Genomic DNA, 27,948 nt, shown 5'->3' with positions numbered 1-27,948 from the left:
AGGGTACGCCCCACAATCTACATTCACACTGACGTGGGGATCTTCTGAGGAGCCCGGCTTCACCTGTCCAAGGAGTGCTCTTGCTTTGGGCACTGAAGAAGATGGTTTGGGACCTGAACTATGTAAATTCCTACATGCTTAGAACTGAAATACAGTCCTTTTCCTCCTCTTCTTAAGGCTACTCTACCCTAAGTCAGAAGACAGCGTACTGTGTCTATCAAACAGATACAATTAAGTCAAAGCACCTTAAGTCTTTCTTTTGCCCAGAACTAAGTTATCGATGCACAATTGGATGAAAGAAAAGAAGCATTAGCGATAGGCCACGCAATCAAGCACTGCTATAAAAGGCCATTAAGGTTTTGTTCTCCTATGATTGTTATGAAATCTTTCAGCATTCATCAAGCATCCACTAGGAGGCAAGGCCTGTACCAGGCATTACGAATTCTACCACCTTTAAGTCCTAGGATTTCTAAGACGGCCCCAATATTAAAAATTCTGGCCAGGACATGGAAGCAACCTAAATGTCCATTGACAGAAAATGGATAAAGAAGATGTGGTACATATATGACATATATACAATGGACTATTACTCAGCCATAAAAAAGAATGGAATAATGCCATTTGCAGCAACATGGGTGGACCTAGAGCTTATCATGCTAGGTGAGATGGAGAAGGACAAATATCATATGATATCACTTACATGTGGAGTCTTAAAAAATGGTACAAATGAAGCTATTTGAAAACAAAACAGAAATAGAGTCACAGACGTAGAAAACAAACTTATGGTTACCAAGGGGGAAAGGGCGGGGGAGGGATAAATTGGGAGACTGGGATCGACATATACTCACTACTATATATAAAATAGATAACTAATAAGAACCTACTGTATAGCACAGGGAACTCTACTCAATTCTCTGTAATGACCTATATGGGAACAGAATCTAAGAAAAGAGTGGGTATGTGTGTGTATAACTGAATCATTTTGCTGTAGAGCAGAAACTAACACAACATTGTAAGTCAACTGTACTCCAATAGAAATTAATTTTAAAAATTCTGCATCACTTTACCCATAAATACATATGGGTACTCATACATAAATACTTATACTCCTCAGAACATATGTCCCAATCTTGGTTGGAAAATATAGTCATTGTGACAACCAGGGAGGGAGGCTAGCATTAAGGGAGCGCTTGGCATATACTTCCCACGAAGCCTTGATTTTATTTCAGACTCACAATAACCCTGCAAGGAAGGCATCATGACCCCCATTCCACATGATGAACCTGATCTGAAGATGGCAGGGGGGGAAGCAATCTGTTCTAGTCACCAGCTCGGGAGATGGTACGGCTGGTAAAAAGAGGAGACATAAGAAATTACATTGAAGTAGGGCCAGCCCGTCCACAGTGGCTTCACAACTAATGGTGACTCCCACGAGGTAAGTTCAAGCTTGTAAGAACAGCTGCAGCTTTGGAATATTTCATTGCTTCGTGCCCTCACTCCTCACAGAATTCCAGGGGGGTCCCCGAGGGTCGCTCTACAGAGGCCCCGAGCCAGGGTGCTGACTGCTTAAGCCTGTTGCTTCTGCTACTGGGAACAAAGATGGAGGGCGTTAAGTGCCTTTACCTGAAGGAAGGGGACTAAATGCAACGTGCGAGGGGAGTTCCCCTGGTCTGGCCCCTGAGCAGGGGTAGACACCAGCATCCATCCAGGGATGCGTGTTACCTGTGGGACTCCATCAGCAGAGCCGTCAGGGCATTTAGATTGCTGGTGCCTCTGAGGACTCTACCTCGTACTGAAAGCTCATCTTAGGGGATTTTTAAATAAAACCATGTTCCTTTTCTCTCTAACATTTTCTTCGACAACCACAAAAACCATTTCCCTTACTCAACACCTCTTCATTTATCCAAGAGCAGCAGATCTGAACGTACAGGTGAGACGAACAGGAGCAGTGAGGAGGAAAGGCCCCGTCAACATTTATCTGGGGCCTGTTCGTGGGCAGAGCTCTGAACCCAGGAAGGGCGAGTCTGCCTCTGGGGATCACAGTGGCTGCCATCCAACGACGCTGGTCCAGGGGTCTGAAGACGCACCCTCCCCTTCTCGCAAATGAGGAAGGGGTGATGGAGGCGCTAAGGGGGCTTGTGGGGAGGGAAAGACTGAAAGGATCGAAATAGATGTCTTCAACTTCGGAAGGGCTAGTATAAGGCAGAGCGAAGGCTTCCCCTCAGCCCCCCAGAGGGCAGGGCTGGCCACACACACCTGTGCCCTAGGAATGTGTGTCTGATTACTGCTCCCCTTAAAGCCAATTTAAGATGAGGCTGAAAGGTGACTCTGAAAGGTGTTCCTGCACTGGGAATTAACTCAAGTAGAACTTGAAGGTGCCTTATAACTAAGTCCAAGATGCTGCTTCTGCGTGATCTTCTATCTCCTGGCGAGTCAATGCTTATTAATTACATTGTGGGCAGAACACAGCCAAACAAAACAGGAAGACTACGATCCCCCTTCTCCATCAACTAGTCCCCAGAGGCCCCTCACATGATCCGAGGGGTCTACCCAATATAATAAGAAAAATTACTAGTATCTACAACTTGGAGCAACCCTTTCGAAGACAAGCATCAAAGACAAAAACTCAAATAGATTTCTTTATTGTCCTAATTTTAAAACATTTTAATTAAGATCCTTTCTAACCCTGAGATGCTATGAATCTTTTTTTTTTTTTCTCTTCTGAATTTCTTAAATATTTCTGACATGAGTAGTAGTAAGCAGAATCTCAAGCTGTGATTCCTTTTCATGCCAGGTTGTGGTTTCCAGGGAGGTCTGTGCGTGAAGGATGCTTAGCTCATTTGGCTGGAACCCAGTGCTGAGGGAGGCAAGGTCACAGGCTTTAGACCTGGATGGGAAAATGAAATGCATGCCACCCCATGGCCCAGATTACACCCCTAATCCCTGCCAGCATACAGATGACTTCTTTTAAGGTGGAGATTAGGTGAGCTCAGCAACAAACATCACCACTACTGGAAACCCCAGTAGCGCATGTCCTACTGACAGTGGGGTCACTTCAGTATAAGAAAGGTGGTGTGACTTCATACAGAACCAGCTGGTGTCACCTCTGGGAGAAATACCGTCTTGCTGTGGGATTTATTCACAAATACCCCTAAGCTTTTGATCCACCTTTTGAAAAATGGTCACAGAATCCTTTCTTCCTAACTAATTCTAACAGCAGAAGAGACAGGTACTCAAAATGAACAGCAGCTTATATCCCGGCCACAACAAAGTGAGGCCAAGTTCGGGTCTTGATTAGCTGCTTTCTCCTCCATTTATGCTGTTCCCTCTAATGATCTGGCTATTACAATTAGCCAGTCTGCAGTGTCCCTGCCTGGGGCTAACAAGTAATGAACTGCAAGTGTTACTATTTAGTTGTATCAACGCCGCCATTAGAGAGAGCTTCTCAATTTCTCCCGGCAAAGCAGAGATACCTTCCAGGCATGTTCTACCTGCCCGTGGGGTTGCTCTCCCACTGCACTCACAGTGCCCCTGGGTATGAGCTCCCGGGGGGACTCATGGGACCTTAAGATTGGGACAGAGGAAAGGATGAGGGTCAGGCTTCTGTGGAGACCAGAGGTGGAAGCAGCAGAAGAGCCCCAAAGGGATGCTTTGAACCTGCACATTAACCACTGATTCCTTCCTCCCTCTTCACCTGCCTTCTTGTGCCTCCTAAACGTTCTCCCCATCCCCAAGCAGCTTTCCTCTTTCTGTTACAGCATCACTCTGGGCTTGGTCCATCTTCATTTCTTTCGTGAATGACTGCACCTGAAAGTCTTATAAAAGGAAGAGAAAGAGAAGCTTTTAAACTCACACCCACAGCTGATTGCCGGAGGTGACTGGAAGGGGGGCAACTCAGACCCCCTTTACAATTGAAAAAGACTTTTTGTCCTGTGATGTATCTTTACAAAATGTCCACAGCTGAAATGGACCACACACAGAATGAGAAATGTGAGGCTTTAAAAACAGGCTACCAGAGCAAGGTTTGCATTCTAGTTCAAGTGAGGGTAATCCAGAGAAATGCTGAAGAAAGTCTCTAAAATAACAGCCCCACTGAAGTCTGCATGAAGTCCCACAAGGTCCTCAGTAGATGCTGCCCATTGCCAGTGAAATAGGAGACAACCCGGCCCCCCGACACACCTCAGTCAGGAAAGGAGAAGGCTGGGCTACAACCACTGCCAGGGTCAAGTTGAACAAATTCCCTTGCTCTACATATATCAGAAAATTCCTGGGTTGCTTCAGGCAGACAAAGAAATAGAAAAGGCCCTGTAAACGAGACCTAGAGTAACAAGTGCAAACGAGGTCTGGTACAGATTCATGTCTCTGGGAAAATGTTTCCTACCAATATAATTTTCAACAAAACCCTATTAAGAACACTATACTTGAAAAGCACCATAAAAGAAATGTCAACATCTCCTCAGCGTATGCCGTCTGAGGAACTGGCATTAAAATACCCAACCTTTACCATCACATAATGTTATTTTAAAGATAAGTCACATGAAGCTTGTGAAATACTACGTGTTTCTTGAAACAAAGGCTCTCTATAAATGCAACGCATCATTACAATGAGAAATTTGTAAAGTCCCAAATAAAGCATTACTTTTTATACGTGCCGTAAGAATTAAACCTGTCTTCATGGTGCAGAGTGGGAAATTAACTGGAACCACAACTGAAGATGGACCGTGACCTCATACATGACTGACTGAAGAATCAGGGCAGAATTTATCTGCCTGCCCAACCTGCAGCCTCTGTAACTCAGAAGTAACCTATACACAATCTTGAACATTGATTAAGAGGGTCACGCACCTGCATCTCCTCTTTTAGAAAAACTTTTCCAGAAGTAATAACCATCCTGGCAAGGAATTTCTTATATACTTTGTCAGAAACCATAGACGTTCCCTGATCTTGAGACACATGACTCCTTACAGGAACTCAGAAAAGGCATCCTTCCCTCCATGGCGGTCGTGGTTAGAAAGACCTGGGAGTTTGGGGGTTTTTTTTGACAACTGATGACTGCAAACAAGTTCTGCTGCCAAGGTGAATATTATTATGAGAAACGCTACCAGCATTAGTAGCATTCTAAAAACTTCATGACAGGAATGAGAATGAAATATAGAAGCGTGTGTGTGTATGTGATGACAACGGTCATCAACAGAGTATGAAGTGGCTTGAAATAATAAACTCATGCGCTGCACTCCTGTAGCCCCGTTGTTAAGACTGATCATTTATTTTACATAAGATCCTGGGCCTTCATTACAACTACCGTGCTTGACAGTACATGAAAAATATGCTTGAGTTTCCACATACTTCAGGGACTCAGGATCATCTAATCATTTGGGAAATACACATTTTCTAAATCAGGTATTCTGAATCTTCGCTGCACATCAGAATCATCTGGAGAAGCTTTAAAAAAAAAATCCCAGTTATCCATTAGCAGAGGCAAACTACCGATATTATATACAGGATGGATAAACAACAAGGTTCTACTGTACAGCACAGGGAACTATATTCAATATCCTGTAACAAACCGTAATGGAAAAGAATATGAAAAAGAATATAAAAAATTAAAAGATTGTCAAAAAAAAAAAAATCCCAGTACCCAAGTCAACCAGCCAGGTACCTATCTATCTATATATATATATATATTTTTTTTTTTTTTTTTTTGCGGTACACGGGCCTCTCACTGTTGTGGCCTCTCCCGCTGCGGAGCACAGGCTCCGGACGCGCAGGCTCAGCGGCCATGGCTTACGGGCCCAGCCGCTCCGCAGCATGTGGGATCTTCCCGGACCGGGGCATGAACCCGCGTCCCCTGCATCGGCAGGCGGACTCTCAACCACTGCGCCACCAGGGAAGCCCCAGGTATCAATATTTTTAAAGCTCTTCGTGAGATTCCAATATGCAGAGAGGTAAGGCTGAGAATCAGTATCTTCAATCAAGACATAAATGGAGTAAATCCAGACACATGCTAAATGATTATCTTTCACAGTAGTTTCTTAGAAACCTTATTAACCCATTTGCTAACTGTCCTTCCCTCCTGAGTAAATTGCTATTGTTCTGCCTTTAACCATAAAGTAGAGATTATCTGTGTAATACAGGAAGTTCCCACCTGATGACTACCTGGCCCACAAAGGAACAAGTGCCACAGACAGGTGTGTCTGCAGTGGTTCCTCTTCCCTCCCAACTGCCTCTGGAGTTCCCCCAGCCCCACCCCCCGGGAGGCTGCTCAGCTTCACTTTCTGGAGCTCCACCTGAAGCCCATGTTCTCAGCACAGGCTGCGCTTGACGTGGGTAGCAGGGCCGAGACAAGTGTAACGATGGAGAAGCTAGAGGGAACGAAAACCCATTCCACTTCCGGATTGCCCTCCCTCCCCCTTCCCACACCCAGAAGGGTCTGTCTGTCTTCATGTGTTCAGGCCCCAGACCCCCTCTTTCTGGCTCAAGAATCCAGCAGCTTGGAGTCCAGGGGGCCTCTTTTCCCCAGATGAGATGCATGATCCCCATGACGGCTGTCAGGGCTGCCTGAGTGCCACTCGAAAATGGCGAGTGGGATACATCTTTTCCCCAAAGTAACCTTGCTACTAGTGATGAGGTCTTTATTTTTGCACATGAACTGTCAACTGACTCTAACCTGGAGGAAGGTCTTGACCTCCAAGCAGCTGACTTCTTAATAAAATCTTGGAACCCTAAACTAGTAGAAATCTCCAGCCTGCTAAGGTCTTCACCAAGATAGTTGAAAGTCCTTCCATGACATGCTGCCATGTCCTCCTAACACCCTTAGGAGTCATATCACCAAAACCAGCACAAAACCTACTTGACAGATGTAGGAACTGAGGTGGAAGGATTGACCAGATTCTTGAATGAATCCCATAACTGCTCTGGAGGGAGCAGAGTCCTAAACCCAGAGATGTCCTCTTTCTCTGGAGTTACACCTTCTGTCTCCAGTGTTGTTTAAACTCTTAGTCATCATGATAAAGTCTGTGTATAAAGTGGCCCTTAAGGGGAAGCGCAGCTCACTTAAGAACCTAGCTGATTTATTCATTCATTCCTTGATAAAAATCATTCTGCAAAGAAGACACTGGAAACTGAAGTCCTTCCAATACAACAAAACTTTCAACAGTTTCCAAGCATCTTGATGTTATCAGTATTTTCTCTCTTCTTCCTTTAAGCAAACTACAATTCTAAAACACTGATAGAACTGTGGCATCAAGATGGCTTTGTCATCTGAAATTCACTCAGGTGTTGAAAGTCCTAGAGTGGGCAGTAATTCTCTTTGCGTCTTTCAGAAGCAACTTGCAAGCTACCCTGTGAAAGCCTGCTACAGCGTCGCTAGCCAAGCCTCACCAGTGGTGTCAACAGTTCTGACATGGAGCTGCCAACAACTGAAACCTATCAATAAGAAGATCTGGAAAGTTTAACCAGAAGTTGAAATACGGACTCTACAAATCGCTTGGAGCTTGTAGGGTTGAAACAGGAGCTTAGAAAAAGGCTAATATTTCCTTCATTGCTATGGAATTCCTCTCTAGTTGTACTTTATATTCCCTGCCACAAGCCAATCAAATCTATGCTGACAATCCCCAAGATTTCTGCCTGAAGAAAAGGTGAATGAACCAGGCAGACACAAATGACAAAGCACTGATGTCGTTTACAGTTCTTTGTTCTCATGAGAATCCGTGGTTTCTGAGTGGGTGACAAGCATTTGAAAATCATTCTGACGAACAGAAGAAAACTATCTTCTCAATGAACTTACTCTTATTAAAACCCACTTTCCAACCCTCAAATGTCATAAACCCATCCATAGCAAAGACCACAGTAACACAACGGGGAAAATGTGTCTCTAACTTTTGAAGTCTAGCAACTTCCCATAGGAAGTCCTAATCACACTTCCAATGGATGCCCTAAGGCATTATCTAGACAGGCACGTTTGACAGAAATATAATGCAAGCCATATGTGTAATTTAACATTTTCTAGTTGATGCAGAAGAGACAGATGAAATTAGTTTAAATAATATATTACACTTAACCCAACATATCCAAAGTATTCTTTCAACGTATACTCAAGATATAAAGCTATTGAGATATATTACTTTTTTTATACTAAGTCCTTGAAATTTACTGTCTAGTTTACATGACAGTTCAAATCAGACACTAAATTTTCACTGCAAATACTTGATCTGTGTTTATAGTTCACAGAATTTACAGCCGAAAAGGTAAATTTGCAACCCAATGCTGTTCCAAATAAATTTTTAAAGATTTTTAATAACTGACTCAAGTACATTTTAAAATTCAAATTGATTAAAACTAAATAGGTCAAGAATTCAGTTTCTCTACTGCATTAGCCACTTGTAATGCTCATAGCCTCATGGAGCTGCTAGTGACCATATCGTACACAGCAGGTTAGATCCTGGGGCAGCAAGCACCGCCCGGGGATGAGTGGAGCACGAGGTGGGACGCGCTCGCACATCCTTTCAGAAACATCCTAAACTCTGGACGGACAAGGGCTACAGATGACCCATGTTCCTCGTCCTTCATTTCTCCAACTGCAACAGTCAGTCATTAGATTCATCCAGACTGACAGGCATTTACAGAGAAGGACGAAGGGGCTAGAGGTCCTTCCTGCCCCTGTACTCAGAGACAATGAGCTCTCAACACTCAGCAAAAATACACAGGAGTTTAGGCTCCATGAGGTCAAGTCTTTTACTTTCTTCTTCTCTCTCATTATGTCTCTCTCTCTCTCTTTCTCCCTTTAACTACCCATCCAATTTCCCTGGGAGCTGAAAAACGAGTTCGTGCAGGACGTCACTCTGCAGAGTTTCAGCTCTCCTCCCCAACATGAACAGTCACTGTGCATTGCAACCTTTCCTCATCTGGGTCATCCCTGAACTTGGCCACAATCCTTAGGAGATGCCCAGAAATATAAGCCAGCTGTAACTCCTAAAGCTCTGGGGCACGCGGTTGAATACTAATTATTTCTACCATCTAGGACTCTGAACCATAAAATCGAGGTTTAGACTTCTCAAAAGATAGCTTGCCCTCATCAGAGGAAATGTGTACCTAATTAGACGAAAACAGAATTAAAGCAGAAGGAAAGCTCCATAAGGAGTAAAAGACATGATTCAACAGCCCTTGAGAGCAAGTCTGGTTCAGACCCGCCCTCACCTGCCTGACCTGACTCCACACAATAGGTACAACAGATGTTGAAAAAGGACACAGGCTCCCTAGGCTGTGACTGACGTTCCACCTGAAGGACCTTCTTGAAAGGAAGGATGTTCCGTAAGGACCTTTGATAAGGCACATCCCCTTCCCCCAAATACTCAGCCTCTTACTAAAACTAACCTTACAGTTTTAACAAAACTTGTACGTACCCTTTTACCAATGCTAACCGTCCTTATCTGCTCTCCCCTACTGGCAAGACTAGAAAACAACATAAGTAGAAGCCTGAACAAAGAGTCCCCCATATCCTCCGCAATGATTCTTCCCTCTACAAAAACTACAAAAAGGGGGGTTCAGGTGCAGACCTGAACCTCGTTTTCTCAGCTACAAAATGGAGACAATTGTGCTCACTGATTGATAAGGTTCTGAGTAAACTGATTCAGTTAAAATAGGTAAAAAGGCCATGCCATGGGCTTCCCTGGTGGCACAGTGGTTGGGAGTCCGCCTGCCGATGCAGGGGACGTGGGTTCGTGCCCCGGTCTGGGAAGATCCCACACGCCGCAGAGCGGCTGGGCCCGTGAGCCATGGCCACTGAGCCTGCGCGTCCGGAGCCTGTGCTCCGCAACGGGAGAGGCCACAACACTGAGAAGCCCGCGTACTGCAAAAAAAAAAAAAAAAAAAAAAAAAAAAAAGGCCGTGCCAACCATGATGTTATTATTCTTAGGCCGTGGTTTCCAGAGCTTTCAGACCGAGGTCCAAAGACTCGTGCTGATTCACTTGCCCGTTCCTTTCATCCAGAGCAAAAAAAAAAAAAAGAAAAAAATTAAGATGCACTGTCTCACTACATTATACCCTTTTATGTACAAACATCAGACATTAGATCATTGGGAAGAGAAGAATGGGTACAATTTTCCTCAGTTCAGACTAGAAAACTACATCAGTCAAATTTCTAGAGGCTGGCCTCGAGTGTGTTACATCCAGATTACAGGACAAACACTGGTAAATTGGGAATCTCTGAATGGCCCCGAGTATCCTAAGACCTAAACAAAAATCCCACTCAGTTCAAACCACCGTCAATACGCGCTTTCTAGTTCAATAAGGGTGTTTAGAAAACTTTTTATAGCTGACTGTAGGTTTTTTACTCTACCGTCCCGACCCAGAGCTTTTAGCATTTCCTCCCCATCCAGAGACTCAGCTGTGGGTCTCCCTTTGGGACTTCCCATCCTGCCTTGTGCCAGGTCAAGTCTCTCCAGCCCATGTCTGCCTGACGGCCTCAGCAGACCTTGCCCTTGACTTTGGATCTGGGTCTCCTCCTTCACAGTTCCTTGGACTTTCATTCTCCTGTGTCCATGTCCACGGCTGGGGGTCCATCTCACCTTCACGTGCTTCTCAGACCCCCAAACCACACTGGAGCCCCAGGCCCTCCCTCTCACCAAGACGGGAAGGTTGTCATTGGCAGAAAGCTCGGCCTGAGCAGGGGGCCTTGCCTGTTCTGCTCACCACCATGTCCCTCACACCCAGGGCAGTGCCTGTTGGCTCATAGCAGCCCTCATTACATGTTTACTGAATGAATGAATAAGCCTTATTAGACAATCTCACTCAGTGCATTTCCCGATGCCAACACAAACTCACCTCTTGTCCCGTGTTTTCCCCTAGGGCCATCTAGTGACTTTTGGACACATCCAACTGTCTACATAAAAATCTTGCTACAAGCAGCCAGCACTGCCCTTCTCCTTGTCTTCTCCTCTCCAGGAGACACGCTCACTGCCCCACTACCCAGTTAATGTGACTTGTCCTTAGGCCTTATTCCAGGTCGGTCCATGTTCCTGGAACACCTTCCCTCCAAGGATCCCATCTCATCAACTCTGCTGCCTCTCAAGAGAGAGACTTAAAAATGTGCTTATACTCATCCCAACGCTGCCATCATTCCTCAAAAATACTTTAAAGACACCTCTTTTGGGACGTTCAGAAGCAACTACAGGTACCAGTTTATTGCTATTTCTTAGATCTGACCAAGAACAGTTTCAAGTATAGCTTGGAAGACTTACTCATTGGACTCGATGCCAAATGATTACAGCTATGTCCAAAATTTAACTCCCACCTCGAGGACCGAAGTTGTTCATTGCTCTAATTATCTGTGAAATGTTTCTCTCCCAGCTAGACTAGAAAAGAGCGGGGACACAGACTGTGTCTGTGCTGTTAACTGAATTCCTCCATGCACGGTGCCTGATACACTGCACATACATGACTAACGATTGGTGAGTGAATGAACAAATGATCTGAAGACCTTTCTGAAAGGTTTTTCTTTGATTCAACAAATACATGTCTGGTACTGCTAGATGCTGAGAATATGGAGATGAGTAAGAAAAAAAACCCCTCTGTCTTCTTTAAGGAACTTAATGTCCAAAGGGGAAAAGATGATTTAAGGGGAGAGGAAAAGAAAGTATTATTTACCGTCAACCCTTATGTAACAGATACGTATCACATTTCACTGAAATTTCCCAGCAATCAGATAAGCATGACATTTAAATCCCTATTTTAAAAAAACTTTAAAAAAATTGGGATTCAGCAACGCTGCATAACTTACATAATGGTAATAAGTTACAAGCCAGTCTTTGAACCCGGAGCCTTTGGACAGCAAAACCTGGGTCCCTTCTTCCTTGGCACCAAGCAAGGGGTGTACAATTCAAGGAAATGTTTTGTCTTTTAAGTGACTACTTTTGAAACTCTGAAGGAGACACATTTACATGGATATCTGGGTGTTGGTATGCGTCTACCCTTTTTTAGCCTTACCCCACCCATACTATTCTGGAAATCTTGTTAGGTGATTTTAGCCTTACCCCATCCATACTATTCTAGAAATCATGTTAGGTGATTTTAGTCTTACCCCATCCATACTATTTTTAGCCTTACCCCATCCATACTATTCTAGAAATCACGTTAGGTGACCAACCAACTCTGATCTCCCTAAGAAGTACTCCAGGGACTTCCCTGGTGGCATACTGGATAAGACTCCACACTCCCAGTGCAGGGGGCCCGGGTTTGATCCCCGGTCAGGGAACTAGATCCCACATGCATGCCGCAACTAAGAGCCTGCATGCCGCAACTAAGGAGCTGTAGAGCCGCAACTAAGGAGCCGAGGAGCCACAACTAAGGATCCCGAGAGCTGCAACAAAGGAGCCCACCTGCCACAATTAAAGAGCCCACCTACTACAACTAAGACCTGGTGCGACCAAATAAATAAATAAATATATAGCCCTAGCTCACACGGGCATCAAGAAGCCTGAGGCTTATTCACTCAGAGGTCCACGACCCCCGATCTGTGCCAATGTTGGGGTGAAGGTTCTTTTAGTAGAAGATGCCGTGTGAACACAGGTGGGCCTACGAACACCCCCGGAGGGGCAGGTGGGCTAGGCGGCAGATAAACATTGGTACACAAGGAGCTGGAGGGAAGGAGGGGGCTTGGAAGCAGAAACCAGTGTCACTACAAGGGGCCAACTCTGGGACACACATCACAAATGACCAAGACATCTGCTCATTCTTACTAAGTAGAAGATGAAAAATGGAGTCTTTCAAGTTTCATTTCAACGACATTTGAAAGAGATGAAAGATGTCGTATGGTTATCACAAAAGACATTAAAATCTAGGGACCGTGCTTTCCCTTCCCTTAGATTTCTCCATTCAGTTCTAAAAATATTTTTGAGCCTACACAGTGGTGGTGAAGAGCTATAGCTTGGAGATACTCAGGCTTGTTTTGAATCTTGGCTCCTGTATTTACTGCATGACTCTGGACAAGTGACTTAAGCTCCCCAAACCTCAGTTTCTTCATCTATAAAATGGGATAATGATAACACTGGTTCTATCTATCTCAAAAGGTTGTAAAGGAGAAAACACATTAGAACTCAGCACAGGGCCTAGCACATAAAAAGCTTAACAAGCATCAATGACAAGAACACGTGCCAGCGTGGTGGTAAATCTTTAGGACATACAGATACGCACACATACAAAGACGGTCACTTTTGAGGTGGCTTAGGGGCTCCATCTGTGGTAGGCTCAAGATATCACATAATTACACAGAGGACTGTGTGACGAAGGACACAAATGGTCATGTAAACCTACTGCCCATGAGAGAGCTTAAGTCACTATCAAGTGCCTTTGCAAACCATCTGTTTTCAAGCAGGAAAAAATAGGGAAAAAGGAAATCAAAAGACTCCGTTCCAATAAAGACGCTGCAACAAGCGGAAGTGGCCACTGCTAGGTCTGCGCGTCCTAGGACGATCAGACAATCCCTGTCTCGGGATTGGGTAGATACTCGAGGAGAGAGAACTCAATGTACTTTCCGTGACACTGTTACCCACGCTCTGCCCAAAGAGAAAACGTGCCTTTGCTTCTTTGGAGGAGCACGGGAGCGGCTACAGCTGGAGCATCAAGTCGAGCGGTCTGCTGAGCAGAGGTTTCCCAGCCGTCTGCCATGAGGATCGGGGGGCAGGTGGCCTCCTCTCAGCATCAACTGCACCTGGATTTGCGGATCAACTCTTCAGTATCCCGGAGCACAGGGCGGGTGGTGTGGGAGGCGCCTGGGCTGCTCTAATAATGAGCACATTTCGTTCCTTGCATGGAGGTAACTGGTTCTTGCTAATGACGCCTCTTTCCCAGTTGGTTGCACAAACATTCAGGGGCGGTGTAGCCCAGTACGAGTCGTCAGGAGGAGGGCCTGAGGTACTTACTCAATCAGCGTGCACTCACTCTACCTGTAACACACACCTTTTCTGTAACCTCTGAAATTAAACAGAAGGGAAAGAATGGAAACAGGGTGAGGTGTCAGGGAGCATGGTGCAGGAGGAAGGGCTAAGGGAAAATGAAGTGGTCCATCAAATATATTCAGAACCTTCTACGTGCCAGATATATAAGATATGATACCTTTCTGTTTCATAAATGAAGACACCAAGTCTCAGTGAGCTAAAAGAACCTGGTTTGTCCAATGACACACAACAAAGTGGGGCTAGAATCTGAATCAAGGTAGGTCAAATTCCAAAGCCATGATTCTACATTTTCTCCCCCAAAATGAGGAGTAAGGATCTTTGGCAAAATTAAAAGTGGTACCATGGACTCAGGGAAGATAAGATGGTAAAAAAAATAGAAAGTTTTTGAAAGTTCTAGTGGTTCACAAGGCGATTGCAAACCTGGAGTCGAGCAATTTAAACAGAAAAGAGCATATTCTGACATCTGGGATAATGTATTTAGGCCCAGTGTCAGGGTGTTGGGAGAACAAGAGTTGCTTTAGATTGCCCAGAGGCAGGAAGGGGAAGGGATGTCTGTGCGTCAGGTACAGCCAGAGAACCAGGGCAGCGGCCCACTCCTGAAAAAGCGGCACATTCAAACGACAGATGAAGAAAAAGAAGGGGTGGAGAGATTTATACTGAAAGGAGACTGTCCTGCTTGTGAGTAGAGCTTAGTGAAGGACATGGAGTCCATTTTCTTTCTGGCCTCTCTGGCTTCCTACTTCCTGCTTCTTTCCTGACAGCAAGTTTGAGCAGAAAGGGACCCTAGAAATCGAGACCAGCATCCTCATTTTTCAGATGGAAAATCTGAGACCAACAGAAGTATCTGCAATCACACTTCTTGTTTCAGAAATCAGGTAGTGATCAGTTCTCATTTTCGTTTTTCACCATATTCTGTTATAAAGAGAAAAAGGGTAGACAGGAGGAAAAAACAAAACAAAGAACAAACCACAACCAAGAAACCAGAATTCTTAACTTGTAGGCACAAAGATATCCCTACTTATGGCGACTTTCCCTGATTCCATGGCCGTGTGCTTTGAATATTCTACCAAGTGGCATTAAAGGTGTGCACTGCACTGCTCACACAGTACCTTCTAGGTCATTTCTAAGGCACCAGGCCAGGCTGAAGGTTAGGACTGCAAGGCCGAAGGATGTCTCTTTACGCAGGGTGACCCTCATGGTTGCTTTCTTGGACGATGCACCATCCTGGTTGACCTGAGGTGGAGGTGATTCCTGGGATGTGGGATTTCAAGGCTAAAACCAGGAAAGTCCCAGAGAAACCAGGACAAATTGGTCTCCCTATTGCCTTAAGTAGGGCCACATTCTCAACCGAGCTAATGGACCCATGTAGATAAAATGCATTTAGCTGGACGTTTCAGCTGGTATGACACCAGCTAAGCGGTAGTTAACATTTCAAGTTTTTACAAAAAGAGGCAAGATGAAGATTAATGACTGTAAAGAGCCTTGAGCCCTGGGGGAGGAAGGTATTCTCAAAGTAGGAAGTGTTAAGTCCATAAAAGAAACAATATGAGAATGCAGTGGGGCTTTTTCATACCTAACAAGTATGACTAAATCTCTAAACACTTCCTGTTCCGTCCCATGTTTTTCTGAAATTTGCTTTTCCTTATTGGCCAAGAAGATAGAAAAAGAAAAACAAGACCGTTCTTTCTTCTCATAAGAATAACAGTGGGGAATTTCAAAACCTCCAAAGACTTCTAAAGTTTAGCCAGCTCTTGCTGTCAGATAGAAATATTATGGAGAAACGAACAGCCCTCATTTTTTCTCCATAAGCGTCCTAAATTCTTTGTACATATAATTTTGGGCAAGTCGAAAACCATCTGATTAGAAAAGACAAATACTTACACTTAAGTAGCACCCATGCATTCAGCCATCTAGTTGTATTTTCAATAAAAAAGTTTCTGTTGTTGTTAAACACTCTGACAGGTGCTGAGAATACAACGCCGAGTAAGGAGAATACATTTTCATTTTAGTTTTCACAGTCACCCGAAGATCAAAAGCTGGGTTTTGGACTTAATCCTGATTCTTATTGCAATGGAGAAAGCAAGCCACCCTAACATAAAACCTCACATTTGAATCATTTCTCCAGGGCAGTCCTTCCCGATCACAGAGAGCTGCAGTGCCCCAGAGGCAGCCTCACTTTCTCCTTTTCTGGGTCACCAAATACACAAGAGGCACTCAGCCTGGAATGAAAGGGTGTTAAGTCAAGGAAGGGGTTACACCAGGGAGCATGTCAATGGTCTCCCCTACTCACAAGGACAGCTTAAAGCTGCCCTCTACTCACATTTGAGAAAGGAACTCTTCCACCTCTTCTCAACTCCTAGAAGCGCGATTTGAATGTAATTTTCTAGGGAAGGCCAAATGGTAGGCCACAGAGGACCCTTGGGCGAGGCTTTCTCTCCGTCCACTTCCACTCTAATGCACTGACTGCCATACCCTCCAAAGCAAAAGGGGGAAATGGAACCAAGCACACAAATCCCGCCACGTTCTTGAGTAGAGAGAACTGCCGACACCGGCACCTGCACCCGTAGGGTGAAGTCTAGAGGACTTGACGTGAAGGGTCATGGGAAGCAGAGCCCGAACACCGTCAGACATCCACCCAGCAACACGGCCCGTCCCGGTCATAATGCCACCTCACCAAAGAGTCCACGGTCATTGAACTCAGCTCTCCCCCTGTGCTGCGATGGACCTTCAGTCCCTAGAACCCTGGGTCCTTCGTGCACGTGGGCCTCCTGGGAGCCTTTAGTGACTTGTACTTTTGTACACAGTACATTGGCCTCTTTGAGTTTAGCAATTCCAGACCAGGAGCCTTATTGGACTTCCTCTGTTTATATAAGACTCATCAAGCAGGTTATGCTGCTTTTCTGCCACTTTTCCTTCCAGACACCTCCCAAATGCCAAGGTATCAGGAAGCAAGAGAGGGGTAGGGTTTTCTCACCACAATCCCAAAGGCCTACAAAGGCATGCGTAAGCCACGGGCTTTGCCAAAAGCCTGCTGCTGAGCCCTTAAATGGTGGAGTATGTTTTTCAGGATGGTAAGGGAAGGGTTGTCAAGTAAGGTCAAAGTCAAATGTACTGTTTCTGTCGTTACTGCTGGTCTCTTTCCAGAGAGAGTAAAATGCACCCCTTGAAGCTGGCAGCAAGTCCCGTGCTTGCATCAATACTCATTTCCACTAGCACGGAAAAATCCCCCCCGCCCCATAGCACATAATATGTTCATGAAATCCCCTCTTTATTTTGCAGATCTAGAAAAGGTGGGAGAGAGACATTAAATGCCTTTGTGAATCAGTAAAACAAACAAACACCTAGGGATAGAACCTAGGACAGCTAGTCTTCCAGCCTGGACCCTCACATCCGGCACACCACAGGGAAGATGGTTATTTTTTCACTACAAAAGAGATGACCTTCAACTTCAGGCATGTAAGGTACAAGAAAAATCTTGAAAGACACCAGTTATTTCGTGGAGAGGAGAATAAATAAAACAGTAGCCCAGGGCACAGTTCTTTCCAGAGGTCAAGATGGTATCTAACCAAGGTCAAGACTGTAGGAACCAGAGGTCAGAGACCACTAGCTTACCCGTGGTATGAGTCAGTCCTATTGAGATTGCCTCAAGGTTAAGGAGAGAATCCTCAAACTGCAAGCAATCTCACCAAAGAAGAATGGGAAACGAGCTATTCCCGTCAACCTCCTTTTCATTCATAGTAAAGGTTGCCACGGAGCAACCAGCTTCGATGCTGGGTGAGTCCATTTATTAGGCATGAACCCAAACCTACCACTCCGCAATCCCGCCCCCATCCGTTCCAAGATGGCAGAAAGAGTCTGCGGTTAAAGGCACAAAGCCTCTGAACAGGTCTTTGATCCTAACGCTCCCACCCACAGGAGTGCACCCAGAGATCAGATAAAATCCAGAGAACACGGGCAAAGTTCAACCGACAGCTGCCCCTTCTAGGCCATGAACTGGCGCACCTGGCCATCTGGCAACTGTTCCTTTAGCAGACCTTAACCTGCCTGAGAAGGAAGCAGTGATAAGGCTAAAGGTAGTTCATGTTGATTGCTATGGTTTCTCACACCTGAGCAGAAGTCAGTCTAGAAACAGAACCTTAAAACTGCTGCCCATCAGTTCCACGGAAGGTCAGAGTCAAAAAATTAACAGAGATAACGTACACCAAGCGTTCTGTAAACTATAAAGCCCTACATAACAACAGTACATATAATTATTTTGGTATTAAACAATGCTAAAAGTAGAATATTAAATTGTAAATAAACATTGATAACAGCTACGGAACAAATGGTGAGCGCAGGGCTGAGGACTTGAAGAGGTCCGGTACAGGTACTGGTTGCTATGTAAAAAGGCTCCATTTCAAAAACCTTTTAAAGTGGTCCAAACGTTTAATAAACAATAAATAAGTTTAAATGATTTCCTTTCATTATAAATGTCTATGGTCCAATTCAACAGTAAAATCAGTGTCATAATCGTAACTTGGGGGCATCTCCAGGTGGCCTCAACGCTAGCCCCATCTCCTTTATCACCACAAAGTACAGGAATCCGATTTTGTAAGGTGTAGACCGTTCTCTTGTGAGATGTACCAGTTCTTGCTAGTGTACAATCCATCCTGAATGAACACCCAGCAGTAAGGAGGAATCAACGGGCAACAGAAGCCTTTACACAAGCCCCATTTACTGAATTACAGCTCACCGGGGCTCGTAACTGGAAATAGAGCCGCTTTCTCCTGCCAAGGTCAGCTCCCGTGGAGTATCTGAGAGCCACCTGGTCAGAGCAGCCTGCACACAGCTGTGGACCACCAAGCCCGTGGGCTTCTCCCCCACGTGTGTCATGCAGCCTCTACAGGACATTCAAGACACTGATTCCTTCACTTTTTAGAACGATGTAAGTCAGGTGTATTCCCCACACTTTTAATCACGCCTCGTAACTAGAAAGCCAGCTCCATTATACGCTGGAGGCTGTATTTTCTCAGCTCTTCTTATTCCTTATTTATTCTGAGTCTAGAATTATTATTCCTTTCAAGTGACTTCATGCATGACATGGATGAGGGTGATGAGGAACACAGAGACGTAAAATGATCGAAGGGAACTTGGACACCACAAATAGAACAGGAAGCCCCCAGCTACACTGCCTCTAAGGGGAGAGGGCCCTAAGGGACGGGCGTACGGGATGCGGGCACGTTTGTGTCATACGAGGTTCCTTCCGTACCAGGCTCCCTGCTGGAAGAGTCAGACAAACCCCACGTTCAACAGCTTGTCATGCCAGTGGTGTTTATTTACTGTCCAGGGCAGGCTACCTCCTCAGGGCTCTGCTTGGTGTCCTTCTCCCCCTGCCCGTGCACGGTCTGCTTACCCTCCACACGTCAGAGTCTGTCTCTTCCTCGACAACAAGTTCAAATCTTGGCACTGACATTTATGAGCTGTGTGACCTGGCGCAAGTGACCCAGCCCCTGAATCTCAGTTTCCTCGTCTGTAAACTGGAGATAAAGATGCCAATCTTGGAAGGCTGTGCAAATTAAATGAAGTCGTGTGTGTGTGTGTGTGTGTGTGTGTGTGTGTGTGTCAAAGGCTTCCACCTCAGAATAACACAACGTCTGGCACACAGGAGGCATTTGCCTTCCTCTCTCCAGCCTGAACTGATTCGTACTTTTCAATTACTTCGTGTTCCTACATTATCTCCCCACTTAGATTGTGAAGAGTCATGTCGTTTTCATCTTTCCTACCCACTGCCCGAGCTGTGTGCACAGTGGGTGCCCAACCTGACAAGTGCGGCCCAGAGTACTGAACACGTGGATCATTTCCCCCACGGCTCGTAATCGCTGGTAATGCTTCCTGAGGAAACTACCATGAGCGCTGGATACAGCTGATCTCCCCTCTGACCCATCAGTACCTCATGCCCCTTCTTCTAACACACCTCTTTGCCACCTGGAATGCCCTTAAGAACTCCCAGAAGCCAAGTTATCCATTCATTTGATCACTTCTTGAGTGCATTTCTCTCGAGGACACTTGGTGAGCCCATAACCATTTCCTGGGTACATACTATGTGCCAACGAGAGGCACTGTGGATCCACACTGGTACTTGGAAATGGTAAGACATGATTCCCCCCTACCCTTGAGGCCACCGAAGCGACTCATACGGATAGATAATACACACTCAAAATAACACAGAAAACCAGACACTAAGAGAAGAGTGTATATGTGAGTCCTGCGGGACAAAGAAGAGGAAGTTGTAATTCAGCCTGCAAACACCATTCTGAAATTTAAAAAATATATACTGCCTTTGAGATGGACCTTTCACACACGTAACCTTGTTGAAATAGGAGGTCAAAAGGAAACCCCATCGTGGTCTCTTACAAAACAGATCAACACTTAAGGCAAATGTCACTCCAGAGAAGCTCTCAGGATTGCCAGGTCCTTGTCAGTACCTTCTCTCATGTTAGGCAATGTGCAATGCAAAACCAAAGAATTTTCCTGCAACTCAAACTTGGAATTCTGTCCAATCCATTCCACTCATATTGACAGCATGGGATGTTAAGTATTTAGCACCAGACTAGGTATTGAGTAAAGAAAAGAAAAGAAATATAAGTCTTAAAAACTCTCTGCCCATTCCAGGCAGCAAATGGATCCTGGAGAAAAGATGTGCCCTGACAGTAGGTGAACCTGACGGGGAAAATGGGCAGGAAGCAGGCGGCAGCCAGTTTATGATGGAAGAAATGCGTGGCCAATAAGACTCCAGTCTTCCCAGATGGAAAGCTGGAGAACCCAAGGGCAAGAGGGCAAGGCCCACCTGTGTGGACACTGGAGTAGCCCCACCCGGAACCTTGGTATCAGACAATAAGGAGGGTCTCCCCTACCCAGATTCATGCTAACGCAAAGTGCCTGGTGAAAAGCAGTGTGGGAAGGCTGTGAAGGTCTCGTGCGTGGACCACAGAGCCAGACAGGTCCCACGTCTAGCTACGCAGCTACTACAAATGCCTTAATGAACTGTCTAAACAGTTAAGACTTTCTTCTTACTTCTCTAAGGCTTATCATTATTTCTCAGGTCCCCGCCCCCCCGCCGCCAACTCTTTGTTCTTGTACCAACTCGACCCTCTGCTGATACACAGAGCAGAAATAAAGGCGTCCTGAAGGGCAGGTCTTGTCCGTCTCTGTATCCTCCCCCCCCTCCCCACCACCACTAGGACGTAGCAGAGGGCCCGGCACACAGTAGCTTCTCGATCAATGTTTCCGGAACACCCGGTCATGGGTCAAGCAAAGGGAAACAATGAGAAGATGGACCCCTGAAACATCACACAGTTTACGACTCTCCCCCAAGGGTAACTTCCCCCAGCGCTGACTGGCACAGATCCACCCACGTGATCGGCTCCAAATACTGAAGATCCGTGAACATGCCTTGCGTGGAAGGCTGTATGCAGAAACCTTAAACCCTGCCGTAAGCCCTGGCCACATCGACTGTGCAAAACTAGCCCCCATCAGGACCCATCTGAGGGAAACCCAAGCTGCATGAGTGACCGGAGACCTGGGCGGCTGACCTGCTTGCGATCTGGAAGCGGTCCCAGTGTAATGGCAAGTTTAAACCAACTGTAACTGGGTGATACCTGGCAACCCACTTCCCTACAAGACCAAGAGTCAGGCTGACTGGTGGCTGACCGGCAGCGGGGCGCGGGGCGCGGGAAGCTGCTGTAGGGAAGAAGCATCAGCTCCGCTGGGTCAGGGAGCACAGGGTGGCTTCAGGTGGCCAGCTCTCACTCCAGGGACCCTCGGGAGTGTGGGCTCCCCCTTCCCCAACCAGGGGTCCCCACAGGCTTCCGGGAGGCTCTCAAGGACAACTTGCCTTATCCCAGGGAGGACCTGCTTGAAAATTTTTCATTTCACTCCAGGTAGCAGCCAAGTAAAAGCAGAGCTTTGTAGACGGTTGGTGATACCACCTTGCCTGGGCGTATGGGGGCCTGCATTGGGGGGAAGAAAGGGCAGAGGCTAAACTCACCAATGTGTTGGTCAAGGGGAAGCAGGACAGGATGAAGGACCAGAAGGGAACCCTGATGGATCTGTAAGGATGACAGGATTCGTGTAATAAACGCTCACCAAACTCCTACTGGGTGTCTGGTACCACCCTGGGACACCAAGACAAAGAAGGGGGTGGTCCTCAAAGATTCAGACTCTTGGAGGTCACACTTGATGACAACAAATGTGTATTTTTTTTTCTTGAGAATATTATTAATGTTGTTACAATACTGATTATGGAGAGCATGAGAGAATGGGAGGCAGGTAGGAGGGGAAGGGATAATAGAAAGGAGGGAAGCGGGAAGCAGGAAGTGAGAAAAGGAGAGGCTTGTGCACATTAAATGGGATAATCCTTGTACAGTGCTTAGTCTCTGGCATACAGTAAGTGCTCAATAAATGTTGGCCATTGTATTCATTGTTATAGGGACCTATAACTGCGTCGTGCGTGCCAGGCTGCATTGAACACATAAGATACGGCAGGCTATAATCTAAGTAAGGCCTTACCTCGTGTTAATTCATTTAATGCTCCAGCCTATGAGATAACAGTATTCCCATTTTATACACGAGGAAACGTAGATAAAGCGATTATGTCAGCTCCAACTACCCAGTCACACAACCATCAGGTGAGAGTTGGTGGGGGGGTCAGACCCAGGTGTCTGATTCCCGAGTTCATCTTCTCATCCACGACACCCGTGGTTCTCAAGGTGTGGTCCCTGGAACCTGGGAACTTTTCAGATTTGCAAATTCTTGGTCCCAAGCAGACCCAGTAAGCCAGAAACTCTAGGGGAAGGGCCCAGCAGACTGTTTTTAAGAGGCCTCTCGGTGACCATGATGAACACCAAAGTTTGGGCACCACGCCTCTCATTACGGTACAGTGCTTCTCCGTACAGCGGCTAATTTAAGGCGGATAATAAAACACCTCTCCCTCACTGGGACTGGGCTCGCCTGGCAAAGGGCCAAGGTCAAAATACTTGGGTCGTGCATTTCTCTCCGATTAGGGAGTACCCTGGGGTCGGGGCTTGGGAGAACAATCTCAATGGTCCTTATTTTCAGAGAAGTCGATTTGGTTTCTCTGATTCCACCCTGTGATGTAAAGAGGAGAGGCGAGGAGGGGGTGAGAATCCCTGGATATTCTTAGGATGGTTTAACTCCTTCACAGCGTGGTGTCCCGAAATATCTACCACTGGATTAAAAAGGGAACTTGAAAGCTTTGCCTCTAACGTGTTAATTTAGCTTCTGACAATGCGCTGCAGGTGGAGTCGTCTGTTCTTTTCTCTGAGAGTTAATTCAGTGACTCACACCGACCATCCAGTGGGTGGATTGCTGTGCGATGGATTGGTGTGCTTCCGGGCCGGGGAGCAGCCCAGCCTTTGGCCATTTCACTGTTCATTAGCACCTCTGCTGAGGATAAGCAGGGAAGAATGAAAGGTGAGGAAACTCAAGCTGGTCAATTTTTCTCCTTGTTAGCAGTTCTGGTGAAGACTTGGTGGGAGGAGAATTGTTATTGGCTAAAATGAGACACAGGGATGATCTACAGGCTCTGAATTTCCATGCCCGCACCCCCGACACGGTCAGGCTAGCCTAACTTTATAGTGTAGCCCCATCGACAACTGAACAGAAGCATAACACTCAAATTCTAGAATTTCTACAAAGGTAGCCTGTGATATCTTCTTGCTCTAAATTATAGCTCTTAAAAACGCCAAGGTCATGGCCAATTTTGATGACAGCTGGAAAAGCTCAGAGAAGTGGTCACGTCTCCATAGATGCCATTTTCAACAGCTGACTTTTCCTACCTTTCTAACTTTCCCTAACTGAATACATGCATCTTCATGCTCATACGAAAAAGAAACCTAACATGAATTAGGCACCTACTATATTCTAGGGTGCCAGACCTTCTTCTGGCTACCTCAGAAACATTATCGCTTAATTCTAAAACGACTTGGCAAGAAAATTTTATCCTGATTTTATAGGGAAAACCAGAGAATTTAAGCTCCAGTAAGTCCCAGAGCTAAAATCTGAACACAGAGCTGTCTTCCCCCCGCCCCCAAAACCTATGCTCTTTCCACTATGTAAGTCAGCCTCTGTTAATCGCAAACACCTACTGTACAGCACGGGGAACTCTATGCAATATCTTGTAATAACCTATAATGGAAAAGAATCTGAAAAATTAAACATATATATATATAAAAAATGTAGCTGAATCACCTTGCTGTACACCTGAAATTAACACAACATTGTAAATCAAGTATACCTCAATTTGAAAAAAAAACCAAGTCAGGCTCACTGATAAGATGTTTTACATCCACACAGAACTCTGGGATGGTGCCCTCGATGCTCATTTGAGAGATGCTTGTGCTAAGTGCTCTCTGTGACTTTAAAAGATGAAGCCCGTACCTGAATGCCCTAATAGCGTCCTCAGAAGCCCCTCATGATATCTTCAGATACCCACCTTTCCCCTCCCATCAGCTCTAATAAATCCACTTCTACCCCTGTAGCCAATCTGTCCAGACAGTCACTGATCTCGTTCATAGCTTCAGGTTGGTGGCAGAGCAGGCATTTCCTACACAGCAGAGGCCTGAGGCCACGGTGGGAGAGGACATCGGAAGAGATGCCTTCACTTCCTGGATGACTCAGCGCCGGCAAGAGTGCCAGGATGCCCATGCAGCCAAAGCCATGCCCTCGGTGTCACCACCTGGCCGCTTCCCACTTCAGGGAGGGAAGGACTTGAACCGTCCAGCGTGAAGGCAGGAGGGCGAAAGGGGGAAGAGGCTCTGTTCACAGTCTCAATCCCTATCTTCCACTCCCCAGTGTCTGCTCCTAACCCAATGCCCAGGTTTTAGTGCCTGAACTTGCCTTTCTCCTCCCCAAGCCCCGCCGGCCAGGCTGCCCTCTGCAACTCTGCCCCGGCGCCCCCAAAGAGCCACGGCACCTCAAGTCTCTCACTGGGAGAAGCTCCGAGGCCTCTGAGTGTTGGCCAGAGATAAATTCACCTTTATTCAGCATCCCGTAAACTCGCAAATGGGCATCACTGGGCATCTGGTCCTTCTTGGCCTTCCCTGGTGAGTGACGTACTCTCGGCGCAGGAAATATGACAAAAGCTGGTCCTTCAGGAAAGAAAATCTCTTCCCTCCCCTGTCCACAGCACTCACTGTCTCCAGCACATTCTAGTCCGAGAAGATCAGTAGCTTTTATGGGTCTCTAGTCTGTTGGGATTTTTATATGCATTACATTGCCCAAAGAGGTTGTAAAATAATGTGGGGCAGGGACCCTCTTTTCTTCACCAAAGAACATCCATAGGACGCTGGACGCCCAGGCAGGGCCTCCTAATTTGAGATGCAGGCCTCCTGCCTGGAGCAAATGGATCCCAGACCCCAGGGAAGTAGGTCCCCGTGGCCCCAGCTCAGCTTCCTCTCCCCGTGGGCTCACCAACAGGGCAGCAGCGTGGCCAGCCCTTGGGAAGCTTCAACATCCTTGAGTTCATCTGGTCTGCTGCCAGGTCTGGAGTTGCCAGAGAAATCACACTGACTGCCCTACCAGACTGGATGAAACACTAAACAAATGCACCCTGCCTGACATCAACCACTGCAGGAAGGAGAGGGGAGCGCAGGCCCTGGGCAGTTCCTGTCCGAATGACTCTTTCTGAATCACAGGGCAGGGATCGGCCGAGGGCCCTCACATGACGGGGCTGGAGAGTCAGGTAGCCCCCAAAGCGATGCCTGCTAATTCCAAACGACAATGCTCAGCACCAGGCTGGCTTCCCATGTGCAGTTCCAGAGGACCTGTGCTTGTCTGGGCCTGCCCGCGCCATCCTGAAGTCCTTCGTAACTTTCAAGCAAGGGACCCCGCGTGTTCCTTTTGCCCTGGGCCTCACGGGATAAGTAGCCAGTCCCGTCATGCACTTCAACTTCAGTCAAAGATGCGCTGCAAAACACCCAGGAAGTCTGAGAAGCCGTACCAGTAGAAGTAGGGTGCGACCAAGCAGGGTGTGAGTGTGGCTTCGGGCCGGCAGGGATGAGCCACGAAGGATGACCGCCCTGTAGAGAGGAGGGAGCACAGGGTGCCCGGGAGGAGACAACGCCACCTGCAGCAGTGGCACCACAAAAAGCTTCTCAAATACACATACTAAGTACTGCTCCCTTTGGAGCACTATTTTTTGGAAACTCTCCCAATCCACCTCAAATCTTTGATTATGGGCCTCACTTTCTCACTCTCTGATTTCTACGAAGTCTGACTTTTCCCTGGTGTTTTAAAGAAGAAGCTCATTTTAAAAGCTGGCCTTCCATTGGTTTGTTCTTTTCTCCTCACCTGGAGAGAAATGCGCAGGAGGTGAGGGCTGTTGGGATGGAGAGAACTCCGCTTCCAGGCCGTTAATCCTCGGCTGCAAGTCCAGACTCCGCCAGCCACAGGGCCGGCAGCGGCAGTAAGCTGTACGGGGTCCAACAGCACCACGTACCAGGAAGTGGACCAGGACCACAGGTGGGAACGTCAGAGCCACCCACAGTCTAGGGTCTGGCTGGGCGCAAACTCCCCGATGATAATCAACGACATCAAACTACAGGAGGAGAGCCGTCCCCAAGTGTATCCTCTAAGAAGTGGCCTTGGGCAAGCTTTCCCAGGTTTTTCCAAAAGGAGCCAAAAGACAAAGACACTGCTTCTTTGAATGCTTCCACAGCTGTCTTGTGATCACCTGCAGCCATACGAGGTTAAGCCTTTTATTAATGTCCTCAGACACGACGGCGAGAGACGGATGGATGCACCTTACTCAACACCCGCCCTGCCCCCCCATCACAGTATTATACTACAGCGGAAAGCAGCTATGCCCTTTTCACAAGGGCAGTCACTCTCTTTAGTAGAAGGAAATATTCCAGAGTACCCCTATCACTCCAGTCTGTCTTCATCCTCACGCACAGCCTCTCCTCCTGAACCATGAGATCAGCAGGAAGCAGAGATGTTTTAAGGGCTGTGTGTCACTCAGTGTTGCCGACTCGTCCTAACCGGTGATGAGATAAGGGACCCCCAAGCAATCGCCATCAGGGCTGGAAATGGGGTGACCTGGGCTCCAGGTCTGTCATTTCTCGGGAAAGCAGAGCTGGGTGCCTGCTTCTTGGCAAAAGGAAGAAAATGACGTTGGGCAGATGCTGCCGTATTTGGACCAGGAGAATGTTAGCGTGCAGCAGGCCGGGAGAGCAGGGACAGGCAAAATAAAGGCTTTTCCCTGAAGCCCTGGGGAAGCCCTAGCCTGTGTACCCTGAAGGCCGGAAGCGCCCGCGCCACCTTCTGAAACACCTGCTCAGATGAGAGCCTGCTGCGAGCCACGCCAGCCCTTTCATCAAAATCCGCAGAATTATTCTAGATGTAAGAGATAAGGGATCTGCACCTATACATAAGACGGGGCTCAGGGGCTGAGCCCTTTATGGACTTTGTGCCACTGCTTGAAAGCCACCAAGGTGTTCTCAGGACTGGACAGCACGGACGGGTGTTGGATTACTCAATACGGGAAGAAATAAGCAAAACCTAACACAGCCACTCTGATGGCTATTCTGCTCTGATGGCTCTTTCCACTCGACTGCGTAAAAGGAAAATCCAAGAATCTTAGAGCTGGAAGGGAAGAGTGATCTTCCTGACTGGGTCCATTGTTTCACAGGTGGAGAAAGGGGATGTGGAAGGTAGGTAAGCTGGCACGATGATAAGCATCCTCAGAGCAGGCCCAGACAGAGCACAAAAGAGAGAAGCCAGTTCTGCTCTGCCCACGTCTACCAATTTCAGCCCCAGATGGACCAGCTTCCACCCAACACTAACATAAATGCCAGTGCAGAAACTGAGGCAGTCTGTCTGGATGGAGACTGCTTGTTCAGGGCAACTCACCTGGGTGGCATAAATCAGTACCAGTCACCAGATCACGGCCCTGAGCTCCCTGATCTCCACCTAACTGGGTCCAAATGGTCTTAAACAC

At 46.7% G+C, this 27,948-nt stretch overlaps 1 protein-coding gene across 16 annotated transcripts in view; it reads right to left on the bottom strand.

The window, feature by feature from the left end:
* The window catches only part of ETV6 (ETS variant transcription factor 6), a 238,284-nt gene that overhangs the window by 145,582 nt on the left and 64,754 nt on the right, over positions 1 to 27,948 (bottom strand). For 3 of the 16 annotated variants that reach the window (XM_089920302.1, XM_089920307.1, XM_089920301.1), the window contains exon 1: positions 13,572 to 16,613. The exons of 9 other annotated variants lie outside the window; for them this stretch is intronic. Coding sequence is in view for 4 of the 7 variants with exons in the window: in XM_089920296.1 (XP_089776422.1) it covers positions 1,236 to 1,276 (41 nt within the window). In the remaining 3 variants the exon portion in view is untranslated. Of the gene's footprint in view, positions 1 to 1,235; positions 6,253 to 13,571; positions 16,614 to 27,948 lie in introns of those variants that run through there. 4 more of the 16 variants (XM_089920296.1, XM_089920297.1, XM_089920308.1 and 1 more) reach the window with 4 other exon arrangements.

Source organism: Delphinapterus leucas, chromosome 11 (genome assembly GCF_059928025.1).
Source record: "Delphinapterus leucas isolate spDelLeu-1000000601 "Yukka" chromosome 11, BTC_Dleu_Yukka2, whole genome shotgun sequence".
Classification (NCBI taxonomy): Eukaryota; Metazoa; Chordata; class Mammalia; order Artiodactyla; family Monodontidae; genus Delphinapterus; species Delphinapterus leucas.
The sequence above is the reverse complement of the archived record's forward strand: the minus strand, read 5'-3'. Positions and strand labels throughout refer to the sequence as shown.